The sequence below is a fragment of the Stigmatopora argus genome, chromosome 1, assembly GCF_051989625.1.
Source record: "Stigmatopora argus isolate UIUO_Sarg chromosome 1, RoL_Sarg_1.0, whole genome shotgun sequence".
Classification (NCBI taxonomy): Eukaryota; Metazoa; Chordata; class Actinopteri; order Syngnathiformes; family Syngnathidae; genus Stigmatopora; species Stigmatopora argus.
This window is the reverse complement of record NC_135387.1, coordinates 9,278,343-9,306,003: the sequence shown is the minus strand read 5'-3', so window position 1 is coordinate 9,306,003 and position 27,661 is coordinate 9,278,343. Positions and strand designations below refer to the sequence as shown.

Sequence of the window (27,661 nt, the reverse complement as noted above, 5' to 3'; positions counted from 1 at the left end):
AGCTTTTGGGTTGCTAATTGATAGCAAGCAGCGGTAAGCCTTTCACTGACGGAGAGTTTGTTAAGAAATGTATGGATACTGTCGCGGAGGAGGTGTGTCCCGAGAAGAAAGATGCATTTAATGCCGTAAGTCTGTCGGTGAGTACAATGACCAGACGCGTTGAAGAAATCGGGAGTAATGTATATGCCCAGCTGCAGCAGAAGACGAAATAATTTGACTTTTTTTCATTAGCACTGGATGAAAGCACGGACGTGCAAGACACAGCGCAACTGCTCATTTTTATTCGTGGAGTTAGCGCAAACTTTGAGATTTGCGAGGATCTGGCAGCCCTCCAAAGTCTCAAAGGGACTACAACGGGAGAGGATATTTTTGACAAAGTGTGCCAAACCATGGAGAAGTTGGACCTGGACTGGTCAAAGCTAGCTAGCATCACAACTGACGGGGCTCCTAGCATGGTGGCCGAAACTCGCGGTCTAATAATGGGACGCATGAACCGGGAGTTGGAAAAAAGGGGTCTCACCGCCCCGCTACGAGTCCACTGCCAAATTCACCAGCAAGCACTCTGCTGCAAAATGTTGACGTGGGATTCTGTAATGACGGTTGTGGTGTCGTGCATAAACTTCAGAGCAAAGGGAGAAGATTGTGCATGGCACAACAGAAAGTTAATGTTCCATGGCTTTTTCTGTTACAAACTGACACCGGCCCCCCATCAGAGAAGGGAAAAGTTATGTGGCCCTCACAAGAAAAAGTTTGGGGACCCCTGCATTAAATGCTCCAGAGTATAATACGAATAACAATGAAATGGAGAACTACAGGCTAAATAGGGTTCTGTCAATGTAACATAAGTTTGTTTTATAAAAACTCATGAAATACCTAACAAATTAATTCATCTTCAATGAATTATCGTGGCTGTCGTGGAAAAAACAGGCATAAACAAACTATCAGAAAATTGCAATTAACAGTGCAGAGGTCAACCATTTAAAACAACTATTTGAAGCGTCACACACTACGTTTCGACAATTGAATTACTTCCACAACATTTCTTTTTTAGCATTCATCGGCAGTTCCCTCAGATTGTGCATGCTTTCGTCCTTCTAATGTCCTTCACACATAAGAGTTTTAGTCAACAGTTGATGAGGAATGCCCTTCTAAGTGTAACATGTCCTTATTTTTCAGGGAGCAGGCAAAAAGTACGCAATAACAGGACAAATCGCTCATCGTATCTCTAATTTTATAGTTTGCCCATTGTTGTCATGTGGAAGCTTGGAAATACCTTGGCACTTTTATTTCATAAAGATTATCAACTTCTTCATTTTCACACAGTGGCATGTACAGAGGACACTTGTTTGCTCTTCCAGTTGATACCAAATGAAATACAATGCTGAGAAGCGATGGACAACAGATAGTGGTAATCCACTGTAATCCTGTTTTTTTTCCGGAGTGTAGTGAAAAAAGACGGGGCTCTTCTTGCTCTGCTCACTAATATTTTCACTGCGGCTCATGGAGATGTGGGTCAAGCGCAATTAAGGGTCAAACCAGCATCCACCTTCTTGCACAGCAACACTAACAGCACAGCAGGAGATTGTGGCATGTGGGTTTGTTTGTTTTTTAAATATACACAGTGGGGAGCAGAACAAATTCTTATTTGCTACATAATTAACTCTGTCAGTGCCACTGGTAGTGATAAACCACTAATTAGAACAGCGACCAATCCATTTGAAAATCTGTATAGATTAAACGAATCATCATGGGATTATATTTGGTAATGTAAAAATCTAACCCTTGGCACATAGATATACAATGAATCTAAGGTGTTTGTCTCAGCCCACTTCAAGAAAAAACCCTTTGTCAGTGGCATGAGATTTGCGAAAGTGCCATCTGGACAGGAGGGCAGGAGACCCCTCTGTGTCTGAACCTTGGAGATTAGACTAACCTGCCAAGAAGAGGGTCACAATCTGTCCCAGGGCATTCCGGAGTCAGCACTTGTTCTAAATACATTTGTAATTTCTTTTAAATCCCAAATCCCACCCCCTGGGGTCATGGGTTCAATCCCAGGTCAGTCCTCACTGTGTGAAGTTTGCTCATTCTTCATGAGCTTGGGTGGCTTTTCTCCGGGTACTCCAGTTTTCTTCCACATGTCAAAAACATCAAGTCTAGGCTGGTTGAACACTCTAAATTACCTCTAGATGAGTGTGAGCGTGAATGGTTGTCCGTCCCCTTGTGCCCTGCGATCGGCTGGCCATCGATTCATGGTGTCCCCCGCAGTTAGCTGGGTTAAGCTCCAGCACCCCCACAACCCGTGAGGATAATCAGTTCAGAAAATGAATGAATGATTAAAAATGAACATCTTCTAAATGCTTACAAGTCTTCATTTGTATTAAAAAAAATATATTACTTAGACAATGAGAGCCATGCATTTTGCTGTTTGTTAGAGGAAAAACAACACCTTCTACCACGTGTGTTCCAGCAGAAAGAATCATCTTTAATAAATTTTTAAAAATTGCATTTTTGTGATGTATAGGAGTGGGAAAAAGATATGAATAAAAGCCATTATTATTTCTAGGAAGGAGACATTTAATCAATCCTGGTGCCATTTTATTACATATTGTCCATCCATTCCCAGTCCGAGTACCCAAATGTCTTTGTGTGTGGGTATATCTGACATCACAAAACGGCTGCACCCATAAGTGGTGGCATATTTATTGAAATACTTTAAGGAACCATCTTATAGAGTCATTTACACTTGCTATGGTTTTCCCCTTTTAAACCATATCTAGTATCTCGCCTCTTTCCTCGCGGCAACATTGGCCTGCTTTACTGCTGCTTGTCCTCCATCCCCGGGTGAATAAATATGCTTTTCAGAAGTGTTAACACCCTGAAATTGGTAAAGAAAAAGTCCAGTCCATTTTTTTTCTTTGTTTTCACTTTTATTTGAGGTGCAACTGTCTAGTGCAAATTGTAACGTCACATTTGTGATGGGCTGAGGAACATGCGCTAAACATTGAAATACGTTCTGCGAGGCTCCATTTGCCAAGAGTGTGTCCTCTGAGTGTTGTGGAAGCAACACAGACGCCTGGTTGCACAAAAAGACATAGCAAGTAAAATAAAACGTTGTTGTTCCTGTCAACCCAAAAAAAGACGATCGACGTTTTGCGTGAACGAAGCGATACTTCAGTCACCGCATGAGAAAAAGTGTCCGGCGTGGGTGTAAATGATCCTCATCTGTTCTCGTCCTGAGTGCTGACATCAAATGTACTTGGCAACCTGGCAAACCATAGATAGATATATACGTGTATACAAATATATTTACAGGAATAAAATAAGTGAAAAGAAATTATATATGTATCTATGGTTAAAAACCAGGCACTTTGCAGAAAGGGAATTTTGTTTGTTTGTACAACACCAAAAACAGTCGTACCTTATTCTTCAGTATTTCTCTTACAGATCACTGGGACATCAATATTGAATTCATGAGAGCAAACAAAGGAAAACATCCTAACACTTCCCCAGCGAACCCCGTTGAAATAACATTGCACCCCTGCATAAATAATCTACTCCTCTTTCATTGGGTGAGGGTGCGTCAAGGGTGGGGACGGCAATGTGACGTGGGAGAAGTGAGACGCCACTAACGGGCTTAATAGAGTTCATCATTGCACTTGGAGGCGTCACAACCGGAAACTTCCCCCCTTCCAGATATGGAGGAGGTGCGGCAAAAGTCCTCCATTGAAGTTCACTTATTAGCAGCGACATGTGCATGTGGATGGGGGGGTTGGGAAGGAATGCGTGTTGGGTTTAGGTGGTCGACATTGGCACATGTTCCACAGCTCAGGCATGGAGGAATTTGACGCCGAAACTGCCTGCAGGCTTCAGTTCACGTCCGCTTGGTGCGTTCCTCCGGTCACCGTGACAACAGTGATTGTCCGAGCAGGTAAAAGTTGCGAGACGAGGCAGAATAAATTAAATGTGCATCAAAAAAAACTTGCAGGAGGGTCCTCCAGAGGGTGGCATAGTTGGGGTGGCTCACAGTATGGCTCCTTTCTCTTCACGCGGACGAGCCTGAGTTCGGCGCGGAGGGGAGGGCTTGCGCGGTCCCGCCAGAGCCCGGGACCTGAGGCTGCAGGGTGGCGCCGGTGGGGGAGCCGCCTGTCTGGACCTCGGCCTGAAACTGAGCCATCTGCTCGGGGCTGGCCAGGGTCTTCAGCAGGTTGTTCTCCTGCTCCAGTTGGTTGTTGCGCTCCATCAACTCCTTGATTTGCTCCTTCAGCACTTCCACCTCCTCGCGCACGGCGTACATCAGGTGACTTTTCACAAGGTCCTGTGGAAGGAAGAAGAAACTTCAAAGCGGGCACGGCAAGTAAAAATCAAAGGATTTTGCCTGACATTGTTCAAAACTCCAGTTGACATAAAACAATGACTTGAAGCAAGAAATGGCAAACGTGGAACGACATGAAAACAAAATACCAACATTGAAATACAGTTTGCTAAATCAAAGCTAATCATGATGACCAAAACATCCAAGGGAAATTGGAAACTTTCCATGCAAATGACTACATGTTGGAAATAAATACTGTAACCCCCACTATATAGCTTTTAGTGTTCTTTTGTTTGGTTTGTGTGTCATTACGGCCGTTTGTTTATTTAAATGCTTTTGGAACAGGCATTTAATCAAAAATGATGATTCATTGTCTAGAGAGGTTTAGAGAGCATCAAATTGTCAAAATCCTCAATAGGAAATATCTCAGATTTCAGCTGTCGTCCATGAAAGGAAACATTATCTTCATTTGTCTTGTCGATTAGATTACATCATTTAATGTTGGCTGCCATTTCAAAATATACTAGCTGAGATATGTAACGTTGTGGGAAAAAAAAAAGATTTCAACAAAATGTGTCTGCTTGAATGTGATATATTTTCCCCAACATTACTAACGGTAGTGATAAATCGCATGCACTATTTCTAGATTGTTTTATTTTTTTGTGTAAGGGGGCATTATATTTATCAAATTTGAAGAACAATCACATTTATAGCTGAAGAACAAAACCAGACAAACAAATTTAAATCACTTTGAAAAGGTTCAATGAGGGTGAAAAAGGTAACATTTAACACAATACATACATAATTAGACAAAAAAAATCTGATTGTTTCGTGCTGAAATCTAGACAATTTTGTAAATTCCTGGTTTATCCCTTTTAATTGATATGAAAATCTTGCAACTTTTTTCCCAACCGAATATGCAGAAGCACTGAACGGATACACAGCATTACGTCAATGACGACGCTGCTGGAAGGAGGGAGATTAAGGATTTATAATCCGAGCATCCCCTCTTTTTTTGTACCGCGACGGAACAAAATGTCCCCGCGCCGAGTAGGAGGAGCCAATCTCTAGCCGAGTTATTTATACTGAAAGGAGGGGAGGCTGCCGCCTGCCTAGCAACATGCTGCTGAAGAGAGAAGAGGACGGGATGGGTTGGGGAGGAGGGAGCGAGAGGATAGCGTGTGAACCTCGGCTTGGCCCACATCATCTGTCCAAATCGTGACAGTGCAAGCTACGGGGAGGGGGCCTGATGGTCTTCGTAGGTCCCAGATTTTGGATAAAAATTCTACAATTCTTGCATTTCTTAACTCACTTTCATTCTTTTGCTTTGAATTCAACTGAGTGTGGACGCCTATCCCAGTCAATGGCAATCAGTGAATTCACGATAGTTTGGATATAAAGACGGTTAATCTGAACACAAATTCTCCCCATTCGCGAGGCTTCATTGCCTTTGAGCGGTCGTCCTGAAATCCACTAAGGCCACAACACGAGTAAAGAAATACCCGGAGCGGCCTCTGCATTACGTAACGCCGTTAAGGTGCGGATATGAGCAAACAACTCACCATCGCCTGCTCGATCTTGTTGTCAATGGCCACGACACTTGCACCTGAAGAGCTGCAAAACAAACAAAAACGGGTCGTTAATTTGATGGCCTGAAAGTCATCAGTATGACGCAAGACGCACCGAACGTTGCAAGCGAACCATCGACAAAAAAGGGGGCTACAAAGGAGGACAAAACCAGCGCATCAAAACAAAAAGTGGCCCCGTTCCAATTCTAAGATCCTCATTTTGCTTACCTTCTGTCGAGTTTGACTGACGCGCTCTCCTTGCCGAGGACGGAGGATAGAAACGAAATGGAGAAATTCCGCAGTTGGCAAACGCCAAGGTCCATCGCCACCGTGTAACACTGCGAATTCATGCTACCCCGTCCATCAACACGCCGCCTAGGCTCGGCCCTCCCGCGGTGCGAACGTAGAGCCCGAGTACATTCTGCGGACCGGCGGTCGCCGAGGTTGAACACAAAGACTGAGGTGAGTGGTGGGAGAGAGGGAGGGCTGCGGCGACAGCGGCGCCCTGATTGGCTGGGAGCGAGCCTCATTTGCATAATGAGATGAAAGACGGCCGTCACGGATTGGAGGAAGCGGGCGAGCTCATTTGCATAGAAAGAAGAGCTCTATCAAAACATCAAACAAATATATACATAAAACACTACAAAGGTTATATAAACGGATTCCCCAAACTGTAAAAACATGGGTGAAAGGGATAAAAGAAAAGAACACCGTGTTCAATGGCAATGTCGCCATCTGCTGGTCAAGTTTTAACTCATGTAAAATTCTCCTTTACACACATCTCTTTGAAAAGGACAGTATCGTGTTGTGAAATATTCCAATAACTCCAGCCTTAATCCTAAAACTTCAAATTGCAAAGATGAACCACCAAGAGAGCATTCAACTCTTTGCAAGAGCTAGACGTTCAATCCATTTGAAAAGGGAGGAATGGCGGTGAATTTGTTCCTTTTTTTTCACCATCGCTCCCACTTCAAAAAGATTGGACATCTACTGGTGGTAAATTAATTTAAATTCAAAGCAAGGATAAAAACAGCCACAGTAAAATAAGATTCAAAATTGGTCAGGTCAATGAATATGTGGAGACAAGGGGATTGATAACTGGAAAACAAGACCATAAAACTAATGAGAATATGAAGTAATAAACAAGTTTATAATATGTAATAAATCCAGAACCATCAAAATACCCTTTCATGTGCCTTTCCACACCCTTATGTGTAAGAGGAAGGGCAGTTAATCAATAGTTTAGGTAATACATTTAAGTTACTTGCGAGTGGTCTGGTTGTATTTGTGTGTTCACTTATTGGTATGTTAAAACATGGACAAAAGTACATTTGTAGGTCTAAGATTTTTTTCCCTATCAAGGTCACTTTCACGAGGCAGATCTTATGAATCAAATATTTGCTCATAACACAATGGAAAAATATAATTGCCTAAAAGGTGTTTCTGAATCCTCCTAGACCTAAATGTAGGGTGAATCACCTATGTGTCAAGGTAATACTATAAATACATTTTCAGTTAAATTAGAAACATGTCTGAATTCTACAGCCACAAAAATAACAGAATCAAAGTCATACTAGGATTAAGGGTGTCCCAAACAGATATTTTTGCATCTTTGTTTCTTTGGGGCGTTGCATATCTGAATGTCTTCTAAAACCCTTGATTGTGGCCATTCAACTTTTTTGTTTTTCTGCCATGATTAAGCAGTTAGCAACAACACTTTCAAACAAAACAACACATGAACAGCCAAAAATCTTAATACTACTACGGTAAAACAACCCAAAAAGTGGGGCATTGATCTCCCCAAAAGCTGTAATTGATGTACACAATCAACATTCACAAGAAGTTGATTAAATTAGAAAAACAATGTGAAACCCTAAGTACATCACTTAGGTTTCAGACAATCATTGCCTTTGAAGGCTTGTGGTATCACTCTGAATACATTTTTTAAAAAGAACACAAAAGAAGTGTCCTGATGAAGTTTATTTAGGTTGATGCAAATGATTCCAGGACTATTGTCAGACAATCTTGTAGCCAGGAAAGGGATTTAATCCGTGCATTTGACCAAACAACACATTTTAATCAGGTCAAGAAAACCTGTCACTGCTACTACTCAACCGCACTTTGGATTGGCTGACAGAGACAAAGACAAAGAAGCTTTTGGCCTTAAGCTTTCAAAATGCAAAATCTAAATCAATCCCATCCAATTGATGTTCCTTTTTTGAAATGTCACATTTATATATTGTAGCCTAAAAGGGTTGAACATAAGGTGTTTTAGCTACATTTTAATAATTAATAGTTTCAACTTTAAATATACCACAAACAGTCACCTGATGGTGTAGTGGTTCACTCGCCTGACTTCTGTGAGAGCGGGCAGTATGATTATGAGTGTGAATGGTCGCCTGTCTCTCTGTGTGCCCTACGGCTGACTGGCGACCAGTCTATGGTGTAGTCTACCTTTCGCCCAAAGTCAGCTGGGACAGGCTCCAGCAACCCCCGCAAGTCTTACGAGGATGCGCAGTACGGAAGGCAAATGAATAATTATACCACAAACATGGATCCCATAGCACTTCAATAACATTTCAAACCCATCTTACATTTTTAAAAATTGTCTACTAAAAATCCATGTTAAATTGAAGTATCCCTCAACATACAAAATTATAGCAGTCAAAATCCATAATTTTAACATCTTTCTTTAGCACAATTACTATTTTTCTGTTAGTCAAGGCTTTGTCACCATCTTGTGGCAGGTTAAAGCAATTCCAAGGGGGCATTAAAACAACAACATGCGATTACAAGAGTGTATGACAGAAAATAAGTTGAATAATTTGTGAAATTGGTAGGTTTAATTGTAAACAAAATGTCAATGGCTTCCATGCTTTGTTGGGCCACTGAAGCCCAGTAGTGGGCAGCACAATGAGGATGTTAACATCTGAGCTGGAACATTATGTTCAAGTGTGTTAGTCAGTGAGCTAAGATGGCGCTCTATTGGTCCAGTTGAGGCAAAGCTTACACATGCGACAGAAAAAGTCATACGGGTCAGAGTCTGCTTTTGGTAAGGAACTCGTTTGCTGTATAGAGGCCGGAAGTTGAGTCGGAAAGACGACCCGCTAGAATTCCAGTTGAAAGCCAACCACCACCGCGCAACAAAAGACTTCCATCATTACCTCTTCAGATGCTTCTCCAGCTCCCAGAAAAGAAGCTTGACGGCCATGGCGTTGCGACACTGCAATCCTCCGGCCCCAGCCAGCCCCTTGTCTCTCATTGATGCTAAGGATAAATACAAACACTGTCCATGCGGTGGCCCCCGACCCACCACGCTAACCCAAAACAAGCACCACCACCACCACTGCGCCTCCACCGTCCTCCAGACCCAACCCCCTGTCCTCCTCAGTGCTTCACATTGGGGGGGTCTGACCAACAACGGAGTCCAGGGATGGAGCCGAGGAGGACGGGGAAGGGAGCGGGAGTGCGTGTGGACGACAGTGCCGTGGTGCCCCCTACAGCGCTAGTGTGCCTGAATCCAAGATCGGTAGCGTGGCGAGAAGCTCTAAGAGGTTGGTCTGTGACGTCACCCCAGTAGGACTCATGTCACCTCCCCTTCTGTTGTTATGTAAACTGTCAGTAGAGATTAGAGCAATCCATCCAATGGGATAAGCCGTTTTTGACCACATACCCAACTAGCACGCGCTACCTCGCCGACAAGCCACGCCCTAACGCTTCCTTGTTTCCGAAAACATCATCCCGGGAAGCCTTGGGATGCAAGTGGACAACTCAACTCTCCTTTGGACACGTTTCGGTTAAAGGCGGATAGCGGATAGGTTTTCCATATCCTCAACACGAAACAGCTACAGTTGCTAGTGCGTCTTCCAAAATGTGATCGTGTGCTAACTTGAGAGAATATCTATCTTAAAACAGGCGCACCAGTGGCTTTGCTGTCACTATGCATCAGTACACGCACACTGGGCATATACACTCACGGCATGGGGCTCCACCAGCCTCACGTGTATCTCCACGCGAGTCGAGGCTCGCCCACAGTCCAAGTTACTGTCGGTGCTGTGCGTGAATGAAGACAGCTGCAAATATTTCTAACGCAATAACTTCAACAGAGCAACTGGCAAAAGAGAAGAGTTGACCATGCTTGTCACGTATTACAGAAGCACAGAGACCACCATGCAATTTCAAATTGAGGTTTGTTTTTTCTGCGAAATGACACGTCACGTTTGGTGCTATTTACGGCAAGGCTATGTCGCTCAGCCGTACAAAAAGTGAGATCTACTGGTATCGCATTTATTTTCTAAGGGTGTATGCAGTCCCTCTGAACAAAAGGATGGAAACCGGTTTCAGGGAGATCTTGCCGATTTAGAGATAGGCCTAGTGTTAGCCAATCACTGATGACGCCAAGGCTTCGTGTCAGCCAATAGTGCGAGCTTACGATCCTGTGACATCACAGGAAGCCCAGATGGGATGCTTTTATTGCGGGGCCATCCGACCAAAGCCTCATAAATGACTGACCCATATATGGCTCAAGCTCAGGGAAAACACTGGACAACAAGAATGGAAAACATGCTGGCAGCCATGTGCCGCCTGGCATTTTAACTTGCCCTCTTGCAAATATCAACTTTGAACATCATTCTTCTGAGAATCCCGATGTGTTTGGCTTATTTCCTTGTTATCTTATATGTCACTTGTGCTCAAGCAATTGTTTGAATGATAATATTCATTGCAAAGACCTGGCATCAAAATTATGACAACGTGAAAAACATATTGATAGTGAATACACTGAAATGTCACCTATGAAATAATAATTGTTTTTTTTTAATTTGCTAATACAATAAATTTCCTCGGTAAGGTACAATTATTTTGGAACAAAGAGAATATTCCTTTAAGCAATGTTATTAGGACAAAGATTACACCCATGGCCAAAGGTTTTGAGATACTCTCATCCTACTGAATGGTAAAGTGTCTCAAAACCTTTGACCGCCTTCTGTATATGCCCGGATTTGCTCAAACTTTTGTTAAAATATCCCCTGCATAGGAGTTAAGCTGCAACAGTTCATAAATAATGACAGCCAATTCTCAAATCAATTGAAACGCTCTCTAGCTGCAAGATTATTACTTGTTGTCAAAGTGACAACATACACATCTCAAATTCCTTTACTTCCTTATCAAGTAAATGAAAACTACATATTTAAATTGGACGAACAAGGGTCTGTATCACAAGGCACTCATAACTTGGATCACTCGTAACTCAAGGTATCCATGCTGTATGACATTGCCTGATTACGAGCCAAACCACTAGCAAAGAGCATCCTTATTTACAAGGCCACTTATTTGAAAAGACATTCCCGAAGGCAAAAACACAATGACATGAATTCAAATAGTTGTTGCAGCCACATTTAGATGAAGAGATGAGCCCAAAAGTGGCAAGAAAGAGGAAACTTCTGTTTGTAATCGAGGATCAGGCCAACAATCCTTGCCAAAAGACAGACTAAACAGAGATAAGCAATAACCCCAAACTCAAACATCGCTCATGGGAGTTTCTGGGGTGTAAGCCAACCGTCCTCCTGCCTGCACGCAATGCCTTACGTAACCAACCCGTTACCATATGGTGCACAAGAAGAGAGTGAGCCACAACAATTCTGGTTGTTTAGCAACTGTGCAAGGATTTGGGCCTTAAAGGCCCTGTTTGCTTTGTGTAAAGCCCAACAAAGGACTATTGCTGCATGTCATACCAAGAATTTGCGATGAATAAATCATTCATTTTGAGAGCAAACCCCATTTGGGAAATAGCAATAGGAACATTTCGGATGGTCCAACAGTGAGAAAATTAGAGCGTTCTAGAAAATCTTAATTCCTTATTACAGCGGCAGTCTAAAAATGTCCCCAACGAGCAAAAAGACTCTTGAAACATTTTTCAAAGCAACAGCATAGAATTTTTGGTGAAAGTGTGGAACAAACCGGGATGGGCATTCATCCACAAAATGACTTATCTTATGGCTATAAATAGGAGTCTCGTGAGCCGGTAAAAAACGGACCTGAGATGTTTGCAAAAGTTCTGCAACATGGACCAGACAGACATGAATAAGAGAGGATGGGCAGGAATGGAAGGCGGGCAAACGTGAACCTTTTACATGTTGGGCCGGGATTCTTCTGCTTAATCGGTTGAGGCTTTCACTAAAATGGCACATAACCAAATCCAGTTCCACCAGAATTCAAACAAAAAGATGGGACGTGTGAAATTCGTAGTAAAGTTCACTAAATAAGGCTACATTTAAGAAGCCATTAATCATACAACACGGAGAGGATTTAAAAATCAATCACTAACAATCTGGCGACCGTCAAATGGGAGCACTTTCAAAACTGCCCGGTTCTTGTTTCAGTTGTTCATTCCTTGCGTGCTACAAACCGCCGCCTCCCCTGCTGGTGAGAAACCCCATTTAGGTCAGTGACTCTGAAAACGTTTTAAAATTGTTATATAAGACACTTGGCTTCCACAACGTGGGGCTTGAAGGCAGAGACTGCCCTCGTGTGGCAACGAATGGAATAAGAACAGGTTTTTTACACCATGTTGTTTCGTGTTGTTGGAATAGACAATGAACTCTGGCATAATTGAAAAATTATATAATATCCTCGATGTATCTCTAATTGCATTTAACAAGTAAAAAGATTTCCATCCAAGCCTTTGAGAAAGCAGAACATAAGGGTGATTTTGTCAAATGCACTTCTTAGATCTCTTTTGAGCGTGTTTGTTCATTCCGTGTAAATATTCAGTTTTGAGTCTACACCAAGCCAAAACAACAGCTTGCGGAAATTACTCATCGCCGTCCCACCCAACTGAATGGACTGAGGGCAGGTTGTAAAGAATTGTCATGACAAAAGTAACTCAAGGAGAGTGGAGAAAGGCATATCTTCTGATTATTTTTCGGCAAACGAGACTTTAATCGTTGATAGGTGCTAATAAATATGTGGAGGGCAATCTATAAACAGTCCAAAGAACTTGAGTGGATAATAAAGATGTTCACCTCAAGTGAAGAACAGAAGGTAAACATGAGACCACCCAGCTTTCATTCTTTCCACATACAAAAATATATATTTTACAAGGGTGACTAATGAGCAGTTTGGGTTGGGCACTGTTTAAATTCTTTGGTAAACAGTCAATAAACTGGTGATTTACCAAGCAGCTTAACACTGAAAAATATGAGATAGCGTATAGTTTCATTTGTGACGCTGAGCTGTCGTAGTACTTTTATAATACCTGTATACCATGTGACACTAGAACTTTGAACTGGAGAAGTGAATGTTTTATTTCTATACAAATTCTCAAAGCATTAATACAACTACTGCATTTGAGATGCTTTTTTAATTGTTGGAACAACTCATTCAGACTTCAAGTATAGTTTGGCAATTAAAACAGAACAGACTGTGATAAAATATCCATCGCAACTACTCTTTTCTGATTCCATTGTACTGTTTTTATTGTTTCTCCAAGTAATTGCTAACCACAGTTTTAAACTACGCTGAATTTTTAAATAAATGTATATTTGTAGTACACTGACGGACAGAACAACTAAAAGCTTACTCATTCGATTATTGCCTTTGCCCCAAATTATTAGCTGCCACTGCAATTAGGTTATAAATTAAATCATTTCTTAAATAAACAGCAGCACCTGGACATATTTGTGCACTAAACTGGCATCACTTAATATTATTGCTCTTGTGCAACTGACGAATTGAAATTCCATTATATATATATCATTATATATTATATATATTTATATAAGTGCATATATTTTGTAACAAAAAATGTTTGAATGAGAATTCAATCTGACAGAATGATTATATTAATATATGACTAAATTAAGTGTTTGCACTCTATTTAATTTATGAAACTGTTTTTCTTTTGGTAGAATACTGTGGATGTTTTAATGTAAAATATGTGCCGTAGCTTAGTAAACAATGGTTGACGATACGCTTGTCAATCGAAATGTTGATTATCTACGTTATTGACAAAGTACTCCCTCAAATTCAGTGGTGTCAAACTCAGTTTGGTTCGCAGGCCACATTCATGGCAACTAGACCTCATGTGGGCCGGACCAGTTTACTTTTTGCCCCAAAAGTTAACTTAATGGCTGCCATTGACGGCACTAGACGCCCAATCCGTTTTAACTGGGAGGGATGCCTGAACATTTGTCGTGTAGCGCCGTCAATGACACTGAAAGTTGAGAATACACCGCCACTGCAAGTGAATTGGACATTGTCAATGGCAGTCAATGAGTTCATTTTGCATCACTTCCTTGTCATTTTAGGGTACTTACAGGTCACTTCCTGTAAACTTTGGATCCCTTCCTGTTGTTTTTAAGAATTTTCAGGATGCTTCTTGTTCAGGGGTCACTTTCTGATGATTTGGGGGCATTTTAAGGTTCCTTGTTAACTCATTGGCCGCCATTGACTGTGCCATTTTGACTGCAGGTTGCAAAATAACGGATAGGAAATTGAGCAAAGTGCAGTATAGTGCACGCACTCCATCACACAACTCGCGGCACCAATTTCAAATAAATAAAAGCATTTCCTTCTCTATGTACAGTATGAATAAGCGGGCCGGATCGGACTTCCTGGGGGCCGTTAGTTTGACACCCCCAGTCTAATTAATGCCAAACACAACCATTGAACTCTCACCTGTCATCCTCTCCTTCAGCATGTTGAGTCCTCAAACCAGCAGCAGCTGCGGCGGCGACCAGGGCACTGGCCTCCACTGACATCCCCATGTGGGCTAGGCTTCTGGCAGTGATGCCGCCGTCGGCACCCATCACTCCTCCTGCAGCGGCGCCCAGCCTAGGCAGTCCTAGGAGGCCTTGGTGTTGAAAGAGAAGTTTCTGTGCATCTTCCAGTTGGGATGCTTTCAGGGAGCCCCCTCCTGCCACAGGGGATGGATACAGAGCTGTCCCTGGGGTGAGAAGGGGCTGTAGGTCAGCTCTAAGTGCAGTCAAAGGCATGTAGGTGGCCCCCTGTGCTGGTGGTGCCGAAGCACCGGAGGCCATTTGTACAGGGTGAGACAGCTGTTGGGCCGTGGCGGGGGCTTCCACAGCAGATGGAGCCACATGACCTAGGTGGAGTGTCGGCTGAGCCAGGCTGCCAAGTGGTTTTGCTGTGACAGCCGACCCAGGTGATAGGGATGCGCTCACGTGTGCCAGTGGAGGTTGGACCTGGGTTTGAAACGGAGCAGTGGGTTGGATAAAGTCTGGTTGCAGGCAACCGAGCTGAGGTGCTACGTAACCTGCCGGAGCTTGAGCATGCTGCTGGTCTATGGTGTACGGCAACTGCTGGGGTATCAGGGAGGGGGGCTGGTTTGTAGCAACTTGTGACGCAGTTGTTGGGAGACTACCAGGAGTCCCTATCATTTTATTATTGGCTCCACCAACTACCTCCTGCGGTGACACATAGGTAAGGGGGCTGGTTTGGCCAAGAGCCTGTGGGGGGCTCTGCATTGCATGAGGGCCGGTGTACTCCTGGCTTGGCAGCTGATAGGGCTGCAAGGTGTGCGGTGGTTGGACAGCTGGAATAATAGGACTTGCGCCAGCGTTATTAGACTCAGTCTCTGTGGAAGCCTCGGCAGCTTTCGGTGCCTCCGAAACTGCTGCGGGCGGAATTTCCTTCTCGTAAAATTCCGTACACATCCACCTTCCCTTGCGGAATGGCTCAGAGTTGGTATCCAATTTTACCACTCGGAACCGGGAGCTGGTAGTCGTTTGCGTTTGAGTGCCAGGGGCAGTGGCTGACTGGCCACTTCCTACACCAGAGGAAGCTGTTGGTGCGCTCACGCTAGTGTTGTCAAAACCTTGCTGCCCGAAAGAGTTAGCCGGTGTGACAGAGGAGACGCTCTGAAAATTCCCACTGCCCTGTAGATGTGCGTCACCAGCCGTCCTACCAACAATAGAGGCTGATGGTTGTGCTGTCCCTCCTACTGGTTTGGCGCTTTCCAACCCCGTTGGCCTCTGGGACTGATTTGCACCCGTTTGGGAAAGCAGCTGACTAGAGCTAGCCATTGGTGCATTAGGCAAAGACGATTCACCCGCTCCCAAGTTATCCGAGTTATGCTGGGGTGGCAGACTGTGCTGCTGTGGATAATAATGCGGGTGTACCGTCCCATTTACCATTGCGCTATGCTTCTGGGCTCCATGGCTGGAATGTGGGTACGGGGGCTCATTGGGTGACCCGAGGCAAGGCGTGTCAACCCCATGGAGACTGTTTAAAGTCTCGTCCGATGAACTTCTCTCCGGCACTCCTAGATCAGTAGCTCGGGACACCGAAGCGTCCAGCATGTCAGAGGAAGAGAGGTCCTCGGTGTGCGACTCATCCAAGTCGTCGTAGCTCTCGGTGTCTTCCGCCAAACTGTTGCTGCCGCTCACGTTGATCTGCGCAGAGGTGACACTTGTGATCTGAAAGCCACTTTTCTTCTTCACCTGAGCCCCAGGCATTTGGGGAGCGGGCTGTTGGTGGGGTCCCGGAGAGGAGGCTCCAGCTGGGGCGGGATTGTCTTCAAACCCAGTCCCTCCAGAGCCAGCGGAAGAAGCAGGTGGTCCTCCGCCGCTGCCCCTGCGGTAGTGAAACACCGTTTTCTTGCCACCAGCAGCAGGTGGGTCTCCGCAAAAGTCCTGGTGGTGCATCCCTTCCTCCAGGATGGTTCAACTTATGGGGGCTCTTCGCAGTCGGCCGGTGGGCTTTTAACTCTGGCTGCTGACTAACGCACAGCTATCATGCTAGTTGGTCGCGGCGTTCAAACCCCATCGATAAAAGTCAAATGAATTGTTCATATAGTCGCGAAGTGCTATTTTAGAAGCTGTCACGGCCAAAAATCCAAGTCACAAAACGAATCGATCACAAAACAGATGTGATTATTTTCGAAATTCTACAACCCAATGTTTAGCAGTAACCATTAGCTTAATTCCTTGCGGTGTTGTTGTACCTGATTGCGAATTTCCCACATCCCAAATGGTTGAGCCAAAATCAAGCACGAAGATTTAGCTGTAAATAGTTTGGCTGCAGTCAGGTGGTCAACGAAGCTTCCGAGCTGCCTAGCCTAATGTCGCATGAAATCGGTCGCTGAGTCCATTCCCCGCCGACGTCCTCTTCTTCCCCTCGAGACTAACTTGACTAATCTTTACACACCTTCGTCAAACAAATCCAAATGTTTTCTGTCCGGTCTCTGTATTATTGGTGCCAGAAGGAGGTTTTATGCCCAACTCCGTATGCCCTGTCGAGTCCTTGTTTGCTGTCTCATCGCCGGTGAGCAGCGGTAGCTAAGCTAACGGGCTGTCAGGTTCAGAGGGGACGGGGAATCCAAACACAACAGATGCGCATGCGCATGCCTATCCACTCTACGACGCCAAAATGACACTCAACTAAACGAACCGAGTAGAATAGAATAGAGCTGGGCGATATGAAAAAAAAATATCAGTCGATATCGATAATTATTATGATAACATCTTTTTTGTTTCAAATTTGAAACATAAGTTACTTTCCTCATTATTCAAATATTAAAGTAACTATGAGACTTTACTTTATAACAAAAGAGAATATGAAATATGATGATTTTAAAAAGTATTATCACTATTATTATTGTTATTATTATTATTTACTCATTAATTCATTTTCCGTACCGCTTATCCTGCCAAGGGTAGCGGGGTGCTGGAGCCTATCCCAGCCAACTATGGGCACCAGGCGGGGGACACCCTGAATTGGTGGTCACCCAATTATTATTATTATTGTTATTTTTTATTATTATTATTGTTATTATTATTATTGCTATTATCATTATTATTGTTATTATTATTACTATTATCCTTATTATTGTTATTATTACTGTTGTTGTTATTATCATGAATAATAATTACATATTATTACTACTATTATTGACACTAGATTTGTGGTAGAGTCCAGAGACATTTGGAACCAGCATTTTTGTTCCTTTTGACTTGCACAGAAGTTCCAGAATACAGTCCACCCTGTAAGACAATACACGTAAGCACTCCGTAGTACTATAATGCAAGTGTTCTTGCTATTTCCTTTAGTGATCGCCCGATGTGGGTTTTTCCAAGACCGATGCCGATTACTGGTAGTTAGAGGGGGCTGATAACCAATATTTGGGGCAGATTTGAATTTGCAGTAATTGTAAAAAAATAAATAACACTTATGAGCATAGCCATTTTATGACGCCTGTAATACATATGAGCACAAGTGCATGTGATGATGGGTATTAATTATGTCACTAGGAAGGATGGGTATTATGGGGTATTTTGAGTGGCTCAAATAGTAACAGTATTGATCAAATGTCTGCTTACACCAAGAGCAGGCACTTCCTGGAAATACTGCCTTACATTTTTCTCAAGTATTAAACATCAGAAAAATTTAATTTAGTTTTTTTCAATTTATCAGCAAGATTGTTTTTGTTGAGATGCACATGATAAGTTTTCTCGCCCTTCAAATCTTTTGGTTAATTTTCAACAGGCCTTTTATTACGACAGTTATTCTAAATATAGGGATATTAAGTTTACCCATCTGGTGACATCTATGAAGAAGTCCCAACGCCCTGGATTTTTTTTTTTTTAAATTTGGAGGACACAAAATGTGAGGGGGATATATTCAACCAAACGGAGGCTAGGTGTAGCTGTCAAATAATCATTTGAACCAGCAGAGGTCTCTGCAGCCCTGCAAGCTCCAAATCAAATCCCCTTCTGTATATTTTACTAAGTGGTCAATAATACTAACGAAAGTAGTTAAACTAGTCCCAAAGTACAGATCCACTTGTTTGGAAAAAAACGACTGACTAACATAAGTGTTGTACTTTAGTAAAAGTTAAAAAAATGGAATGCATACACAATATCTATATTCAAATGAGCTCATACCAGTTTGGTAGTGCCTTCTTAAACAACCTCCCTCCAACCTTACTATAGGTTTGACAGTTGGCTCTGGCAGTCTTCTGTAATGCCTTAATTTTCTACTGATATTCAAAGTGCAATGTGCGTTATCCTAAAGATAAGCAAAGACTGTGAATCACACAATGTATTTAATGTTTCAGAGAAATTGGAAAATCAAATTCATCTGAAAATTCACAATAATTAACATATACACAAATCCTACAATTTATTTGCTTTGGTACAAGAGTGTTTTATCAAGAAAATGTATTTGGAAATTACCTCTGAAGTGTTCTCAGTAAGGCAGATTCAGGGATTTCCAGCAGTAAAAAAGTAACCATTGGTAATAAAATGTAATTCATTGCATGAAATGGTATTGACAGTTGTATTGATATGTTTTACAACGTATTTTCTGCCATAATAACGTACACATACTGCAGGCACACATACGCAGCAAGAAGGCAAACCTAACTTGTTTGCCCATATAATTTCTCTGGTCATCCTTGCAAGCATGAAGCACGTGTAAACATCACAAGGTGTAAAAAGGATCAACCGCATTTCGCAAAGTCTCTTTTTTGGTTATCTTCTATGAGGGTCAAAGTGACAAGGTGAGTTGCAAAGGCACAATAGAAGTGAACAAATCCACACAACTCTATTTTCCCCACTTTGTCCTTAGTGGTCACGCTTTTCTCCATTGAGGTTACTATTAATGTTGGGTCCGCTTGTCTGATTAGGATGTTTACTGCTGTTGGAATGAATCTCCTCGTCTGAGCTGCTCTCAATGTCACTACGGTCATCCTTTGCCACCTGGAACACAAAAAAAGACAAAAACAAAGACAAAGGGTAGCTGAGGTCGGTAGTGAATGTGGGTATGAAAGAAAGGTCTATGACAAGCTTTTACAGAAAGCCTACCTAGACTATACATTAGTAAAATTAGGTTAATCTTGATGATGTGATTAATTCAAATTGAACAATACGCATGAAATAACATGACTACAGAAAGACCTACAACACAAGAATGTTAAGCAGGTCTAATTCATGTACATGCCATTTTTTGTAAGGATAACATTGTATAGTCTATACCAGGGGTAGGGAACCTATGGCTCGGGAGCCATATGTGGCTCTTTTGATGGGTGTATATGGCTCTCTGCTAACCTGTGTGGTAAAATATGGGAACCGCTGGGGAGAGACCACCTAAGCCCCGAACACACCAATGAGAGCGTCACACTGGCGCCGACACTATCTTTAGCGCCTTTTTAATCATAATTTTTCTTCATTATACTCTTCTGCATGCTTACTCTCATTGATACTCATTGATTAGCAGCAGTGAACAAATATTCTTAAAATAATTCAGACTTTTTTACTTTCAAAATGGTGAAATGATTAATAAATGCACACATTTTCATGTATTTTTACTTTTAAATTCTGAGTATGGCTCTCAAGGAATAATGTTTGAAAATATGAATTGTTTATTGCTCTCTTTGTCAAAAAGGTTCCCGACCCCTGGTCTATACTATCATGACAGGTTGCAAATTGACATGAGATCTATAGCAAGCTACTTTCATCATAAAATAAATATATATACACATATATCATAAACTCACATGTACAAAATACCCAAATGCTTATACAGTGGTACCTCGTCATACGACCGTTCGTCATACGGAATGCTCGTCTTACGGGGGAAATTTCGATCGAATAATTCGCCCGTGATGCGGTCAAAATTTCATGATGCGACCAAGCCAGGTTGCCATGGCATTTTTTTTGGCATATCTTTCGTGTATAACAATATTTACGAGCACTGGATGAGCTATTCAGACCAGGAAACGCACAACGCGCATGCGCGGGGAAAAGAGGGCTTTCTGGGTAATGAAGTATACTCGTGCTCGCAAAAGCATCCCCGGTAGCAACTCTATCATAGGCGCCGTTCGAGGGGGTGCGAACACAGATGCTACAAGCTAAAAGGGAGCCGCTAGCCAGCGCCCCCGAAGCTCCCATGAGCAGCGGTGCGATCGCTGATAAGACTTCTGCTCGTTGGCAAGTGGTCGTGCGTTCTCCGATTGTGAGGACATTTGTGTGCATCATTTTCGGAATATTTTGAAGGGAATAGTACGACAGCAAACAGCCCATCGATAGCGAACGTGAGGGTGGAGTGTTTGTTCTGTTTACGAGTGCGTCGTGTGGAAAACAAACCGAAGCCCCCCCGCCCCTTTTGTGCGTCTCTCTCTCCCCTCGGCGAAATCCGCCCAATTTTAGTTAGATTAAACACTTTATTTCTATTAAACCACTCGTTATTTATTACTTTGTCAATATATGGCGAATTATAAGAAATAAAACATTTTTTTCAATCCAATATCCTGTTTTTGGTGTTTTTTTCAGAGAGTTGGAACGAATTAATTTGTTTCCCATTCATTTCAATGGGAAACTTTACCTCGAGTTACGAGAATCTTGTCATACGAGCTCAGTCCCGGAACGGATTAAGCTCGTATCTCGAGGTACCACTGTACTACATACACACTCATAATGTAAAGTAAATTAGACTATACTTGAACTAGAAAAATTGTGAGTGTGGTATTGATATGGTCTCACTGATTTAACAAAACAGTTTTCGTTGACCATCATGACCAACTTACTTTCCCCTTGAATATGGCTTTAATTGCAATGCGCGCAATGAGGTAGAACCAGATAATATGAAGAGTCTGCAAGACGAACAATAGCCCATTTAACAGCCACCAAGCCTGGTATGGGCCAGAAATCTCCCAGCTCTCTATCAAAACGCTGTGAATAATCCTGTAACAAATGCACAAATAAATACAGTACGTTTGAGTATCATTTATAGAGTTTTTTTGATAGGGTAAAGACATTTATGACTACAATTTGACAAACTCAATAAAGTAGAGTATTAGCCTTACCAGAAAGGAAAGATGACAAGTCGAGCGATGAAAAAGCTGATGCTGAACATTACAAACAGGCCATCACATAGCCGCTGGTATTTGGCATAGTTGGAAAGCTTGGCTGCCTGTAAAGTTAAGGAAGCCATTTAATGTAAAAGTAGACAGTATAGAAATTACCAGAAGTTTCAGGTGAAAAGGTTTGGGGGGGATCCTTTTTTTAAGATTAAAATGAGGCGGCACACTGAAAGAGAGATTAGCACCCCCACCTTGCAGTTCTGACAACAGATGTTGAAACCTGGGGTCCGGCCTCCCAGTAAGGGGTTTGTATATTGTCTCTGTGCCTATGTGGGTTTCTTTCCAGGTAATCCCAAAAACATGCATGGTAGGCTGTTTAAACTCTCTAACTTGTCCTAAATTACGTGTGTTGCAAAAATGGTTGTCCGTGTCCTTGTCTCTACGATTGACTAGCAAACAATTCAGGATGTATCTCACCTACTGCCTTTATAGCAAGGAGAGACTGTGGCACCCCCGCAACCCTCAATAAAGGATAAGCGGCAGGGAAAATGAATGAATGAATGTTCATAATGAACTACAATTGCCTGTCTCCCCCAACCAGCTAATTCAGAACCGACAGGCAACAATAAGTCTAAAGTTAATGAATGTAATTAATCAGTCCCAAGTAAAAAAATAAAATAAAATCAGAAATATGGCTCTGGAGATTGGTTTGTGTAGATACCAAGGATATAACTCACTAATTTCAATCTGACCTATCTAAGAATGATGGAAAAGTAGCAATTTAATTCAACAACTAATGTATTCAGCCTCGAGACAAAGACAAAAAATGTAGCTCTGAAGATCAATGCTTACAGATACCTAGAATATGCCTACCAAATTTCATTCTGATCTATCCACAAATAACAAAAGGAGTCGCAATTTGAATTTCACCATTAATTAATCTAATTAAACAGCCCTAAAAAACCTAAAATATCAGACAAGAGATGCATAGAATAACAGAGAAGTAACAATATTAATGTGTCCATCCCAAGAACAACAACAACAACAAACACAAAGTGGGTTCTTGAGACCTTCCTCCAGGCAGTGTAATAAAAAGAGTGAGACTACAGTTAAATAAAAAGCACTCTATGGATCAATATATCAGCACTTTGGTGTCGTCATCAGAGGCAGTTACTCGTCATAAAAATGTAGCAGAAAATTGAACTCCCTGCAGGGTAAAGAGGCACATACGATTTACAAAATCAAATTTTTCATGCATCCCATTTTGTTGAGTGCATGGTAATGTCACTGTGAGTGTTTCTTTATGTTATTATGCTTTTGTCATGCCATTGCAAATAGTAACTGGAAAGGGAAACTATTAGGATGACCACCGATCCGCAAACACTATACTACAACAGAGCAGTAGCCTAACAATGGATTTTGTAAACATGTTCCACAGTGTAACACTGTAAATTAATAAAATAAAAATGAAGTCTGCAAACTCACATAGACCACAAAAGGCAAGGAAAGGTCAGCCAGCTTGCTGTGCATCTTTGTCAAAATTCAACATGCGCCAATCAGGGAAACAAAATGTGACGAATTGATGAGCCTTGGTTTCAAAAAGAACTGAAACGCATGTGAAATATTCTGTTATGAACTAACGTGCGCCAGTGGTTGCATTTCACAAGGCAATAAAAACATAGCTTTGTTTGTAAATAGGTGGAGTCAAGCACTACGCAACAAACTAACAAGCTGCGATGAGTCAGTCATACCTTTAGTGAACGCACTTTTAAATCACAATATCATGTATTAGTCTAGATTAGAAAATGTTTTTAAAGGACCCTAATGCACTATATACTTGAAAAAAACTAATACTCTGACACATTATCACGGGCTGAGGAGATCTATTTCTATTATATAATTCACTGTTTCTTTTACATATGTATATTTCCAAATGTTGAACTGTAACCACGCTATGGCTTTAACAGCTTAACAGACTACATCATGTGTTGAAGGGTTGCAAAAGAGAAATCAATCAAGATTCTTCCTTTACCTCAAGGAAAATGTCAGATGCATCATGCACACACATGACCAGAGTGCCAGCTCTTAGCATATTGTTGGCGTAGGAAAACGTGATGAGGACAATGGTAGCCAGGTGGTGGACAAGCATGATGAAGAAATCCTAACATTGGTGAAATGAGAAAATGAAATTTAAAAAAATTGAGGGAGATATGCATACTTGTTTTAGAAAATATCACAACATTCATGTTTTGGGGGCAGAGGTGGGTAGAATTCCCCAAAACTGTCTTCAAGAAAGATCACGTAGTTACTTTATTATGGGTTGACTAAAATAAAAGTGAAAAATTACTGTAGTCTTCAAGACTTGTTTTAATTACTTTGTCGGCTGTTGAGTTGTTGGAAGCATGGGACTGTCCATTATTTTGGACAATTCCACACTTCTGAAACTTTACCGGAACAGTTTTAGGACGCCCCGTGCATTAGTGCTCAAACCAATGTTTGCTTTTTATGTGAATGTAACGAACTTAATTGACAGTTGAACACGTGATTATAGCTGGTGAAACAAAGTTGTATAATGTATGTTTCTGATGAGCCAATACAGTATCCAGAAGCAATTTAAAAAAAAAAAAAAAAAAAAAAAAAAAAAAAAAATACATGTATTCTTAGCAAAAAAAAAACTCCCGTAAAGTGTGTTACCTTAAAACTTACTCAGACAACTATAATTCAACCCAAGGTATTACTTCAGTAAACAGCTCATTACTACCCACCTCTGCAAAATGGCCAATGAAAAGCAAAAGTCAAGCTGCTTTGTAGTACTGTGGCATTTTCATTGCCCAACCTGTTTTACCAGAAAATCAGTCATCAACTAATTCGAATACACTACGACAATAACGAATATCAACACAAAGATGACAGGATTTTCTTGAAATTGTGATGAATACTAGATTTTTAGTCTTTCGTACCTGTGGTAACTCACCTTACGTTTTACGTCTATGAACTGGGAAAACATCAGTGACCAATAGAAAGCCAGCTCAGCCACATAGTGATAGAATTGTTGAGGACTCTGATGCTGCAGGAGGAGAGTGGATAAAGTAAAACAAGCTTTAACACAAGCATTATAGTACTGAAACAACACCGAATAATCTTTTAGTATGGGTTGAAAATCTGAAATATATCAACCTGAAAGGGATAGTTGTCCCAACATAACCTAGTATTCCAAGTCCAGGGCGACTAACAGAAGAACACGAAACAGTGTTTACAGTCGCCAACAAAACATACAATGTGCTTGTTACTAATTCAACTCATCTTACCACCCATAAATGACGAACGGCATAAATAAAAATCCCCAAGTAAAATGTGAACCGCCACCTGAAATGAACAAAATAGAGAAAACATTCACTTTTAATCAATAGTTCAAAGGCTATACTACAGTGGTACCTCAACTTACAAATGCCTCTAAATACGAAATTTTCAGGTTATGAAACACTTTGATATCCAAATAACTGTTGCAGAATACAAAAACAAGATCAGAGTTATGAAATCCCCAAAAATGTAAATACATTTCCTGTATCCATTATATATTATTTTGACATTGTACTGGGTCCTACTTGACACTCTGCTGGGATCCTATTGGAGCCTCACAACAACAACAACTCTCTTTTGACCACCTTTTGTCATCATGGAGTTCTTTATTTAAAATTATTGGTAGAATAGAAGATAAGAAAGTGGCGTACGGTTGAGTGATATTGCAACGACTAGCATCGCTACACTATTGAAGCAGAAGGAAGCAATATAAGCTCTCTGCACTGAACAACGAGATAGAGAGACGGTTAAGTTTGGAGTTTTATTTAATGCAAAGTTGTTTTCAATTCTCAATTTGAAGTTGTTTCAATGTGTGTTTAGGTGCATGTGTTCATGTGCTAACATTAGTTTCCTCCTTAAATTGCGTTGTACCCATGCAATGATTTTCCATGCTCGTTAATCATTTTCAATACATAAATAATTATTAATAGCATTTTCCCTCATTTTTGTGTGTTTCTCACATATTCCATACAAAATTGGGACAGTTTGATAATTTTTAAAGGGTTTAATTGGTCATATTTTTTTAGGACTGTGGAACAAATTAGAGAATACTGCTTTGCTTAGGAAAAATCCCAGTTATGAAACAAGTTCTGAAACCAATTAATTTTGTAAGTGGAGGTACCACTGTATAGGTTAAAGTTGGAGAAAACTTTCCAAACCTACATGCTCTCACAAAACTTTTTCTGTATGCTGGGCTTGTCTTGATTGCGTCGGATGCGAAACCATCTCTCTATTTTCCGTACATCCCAGTCCAGTTGCTTGGAAAGTCCCTCCAATTGCTTTGCATCTGGACACTAGTGAGGACAACAAGACACAAATTACACCTGCTTTTGACTACCTATAAATCTCCCAAATTCCAAAGTAGGCAGTCTCAGTGTGTGCAGATATCATATCAATCCATCTAACGTAACACAAACAGGTCTCCAGGGACTACGAAGCAAATGGGTATACATATTTACCGTTTTGGACAGATAAACCCGCTCCAGGACAGCATTGGATTGGGCTTGTCGATGCACTCCCGCCTGAATCTGAAGTATGTGGGCACAGGGCTTGGCCACTAGCCTGTATACACACACACACACACACACACACGAAGGCAAAAAAAATGACGGAGTGGGGGAAGGGACACAAATGATGTAGTTAAGCAAGACATTCAAACGGGGCAAGAGTCAATGAGGAGTCAACTACCAAGAAGGAATAGCTTAGGTTTTAACCAAGTCATTGACACAAACTGTTGATCTTTACACATTAGCCTAGAAAATTGTGTTAAATCCATTGATGTGTTATAGGGAGAACAAAACAGGGGCTTTCAGGGAGACACTAGAAACCAGAAATCCCTGGGAATGTGGCACCTAGTCCAAACAGTGCCTGATGACCTGTCACGTGAGCTTATTAGACAGGCACGGGAGGGTCTCTGACCAGAATGTTGATGGGTGTCACAAGATAATCTGTTTCAACTGACCAGGGATCCCCCTCCTAGAAATCCACCCCATTTATCTGAAATAGTTTTCCCCAACATGGGGAAATAAAAGAGGAATGAGGAGAAGCCCAATCATGGTTTGGGCCTGACCATTTGCTTGCTGTCCCCTTCTGAAAGTATGCACTTAACTAACCTTTACCCAAGAATGAAGCAATCCAAAATAAAACGTCCCTAGTTTTCAAATCAACGTAGTGCGATTCCACCAAATCGTTGCTGGCCTAACAGGCTAAACAGTCTCATATGAAACTCCCGAGTGAAACACGACATGCATGCATTGACACATTGCTAGATTCCATTTTGTGTTGTTAAAGATGATCCGCAGTGGATCGTTCGTTCATTGAATCCAAATATATAACCTCATATGTCTATCCCGGTGCTAACGTGATCCGAGCCCCTGTTTTTTTTTACGGTGGAGTGTTGTTTATTAACCGTCATCTGAAACCCTCGAGAGGAAAGCGAAAGAGTGACAGGAAAGCAGACAAAACACAGGCCATATTACCTTTCGAACAGGATCCTTAACGCAAACACTCCCACGGCCAGCGGTAGGGCATAAAGTATATCTCCCACTCGAGGGTACTCCACGCCAGGTGGTGGATGCTCCAGGTCCGCCCAGGAAACATTTTCGGGAAGCCAAAATCTTTCGCTCCAAAACCAGGCTGAGAACGAGGAAGTCATCGGGGGAGCAACAATTGGAAACGAGTAAGGCAGCGTTTATTTCTTCGAAGTCGTCGAAGTAACTACGCTCCCACCTCCTCCCTAAAGCTAAGTAGGCATTACCGCCGCTTAACTCGTGAGAGTAAATTGTACAAAACGGCTAGCTTGACACGTACTAGGCAACACCCACCGCAATAACTTTTCAATGACGCTCCTGAAGGAGCGGCCGCCCCCCGGAGCTCAACGCG

The 27,661-nt window shown here is 41.9% G+C and overlaps 2 protein-coding genes across 4 annotated transcripts; both read right to left on the bottom strand.

Annotated features, from left to right (window-relative positions):
- Positions 1–2,905: 2,905 nt before the first annotated feature.
- On the bottom strand, positions 2,906–17,240 carry LOC144067636 (TSC22 domain family protein 1). Of its 3 annotated transcripts, none has more exons than XM_077591463.1 (3): positions 14,557–17,240; positions 5,875–5,926; positions 2,906–4,315 (listed from the first exon to the last, which is right to left on the bottom strand). In XM_077591463.1, the coding sequence occupies exons 1-3, from the start codon at positions 16,542–16,544 to the stop codon at positions 4,043–4,045; spliced, it is 2,313 nt and encodes a 770-aa protein (XP_077447589.1). In that variant the 5' UTR covers positions 16,545–17,240; the 3' UTR covers positions 2,906–4,042. The 3 variants fall into 3 exon arrangements, with proteins under 3 accessions (XP_077447589.1, XP_077447763.1, XP_077447672.1); XM_077591637.1 differs by lacking the exon at positions 14,557–17,240 and adding an exon at positions 9,045–9,427; XM_077591546.1 differs by lacking the exon at positions 14,557–17,240 and adding an exon at positions 6,109–7,665.
- Positions 17,241–18,924: 1,684 nt separating this feature from the next.
- On the bottom strand, positions 18,925–27,661 carry LOC144074715 (ceramide synthase 5-like). The gene is made up of 10 exons (XM_077601281.1): positions 27,259–27,661; positions 26,239–26,341; positions 25,943–26,073; positions 25,009–25,066; positions 24,878–24,928; positions 24,675–24,767; positions 23,733–23,861; positions 21,704–21,810; positions 21,425–21,581; positions 18,925–19,598 (listed from the first exon to the last, which is right to left on the bottom strand). Exons 1-10 carry the CDS (start codon positions 27,432–27,434, stop codon positions 19,464–19,466), a joined length of 1,140 nt encoding a protein of 379 aa, XP_077457407.1. The 5' UTR covers positions 27,435–27,661; the 3' UTR covers positions 18,925–19,463.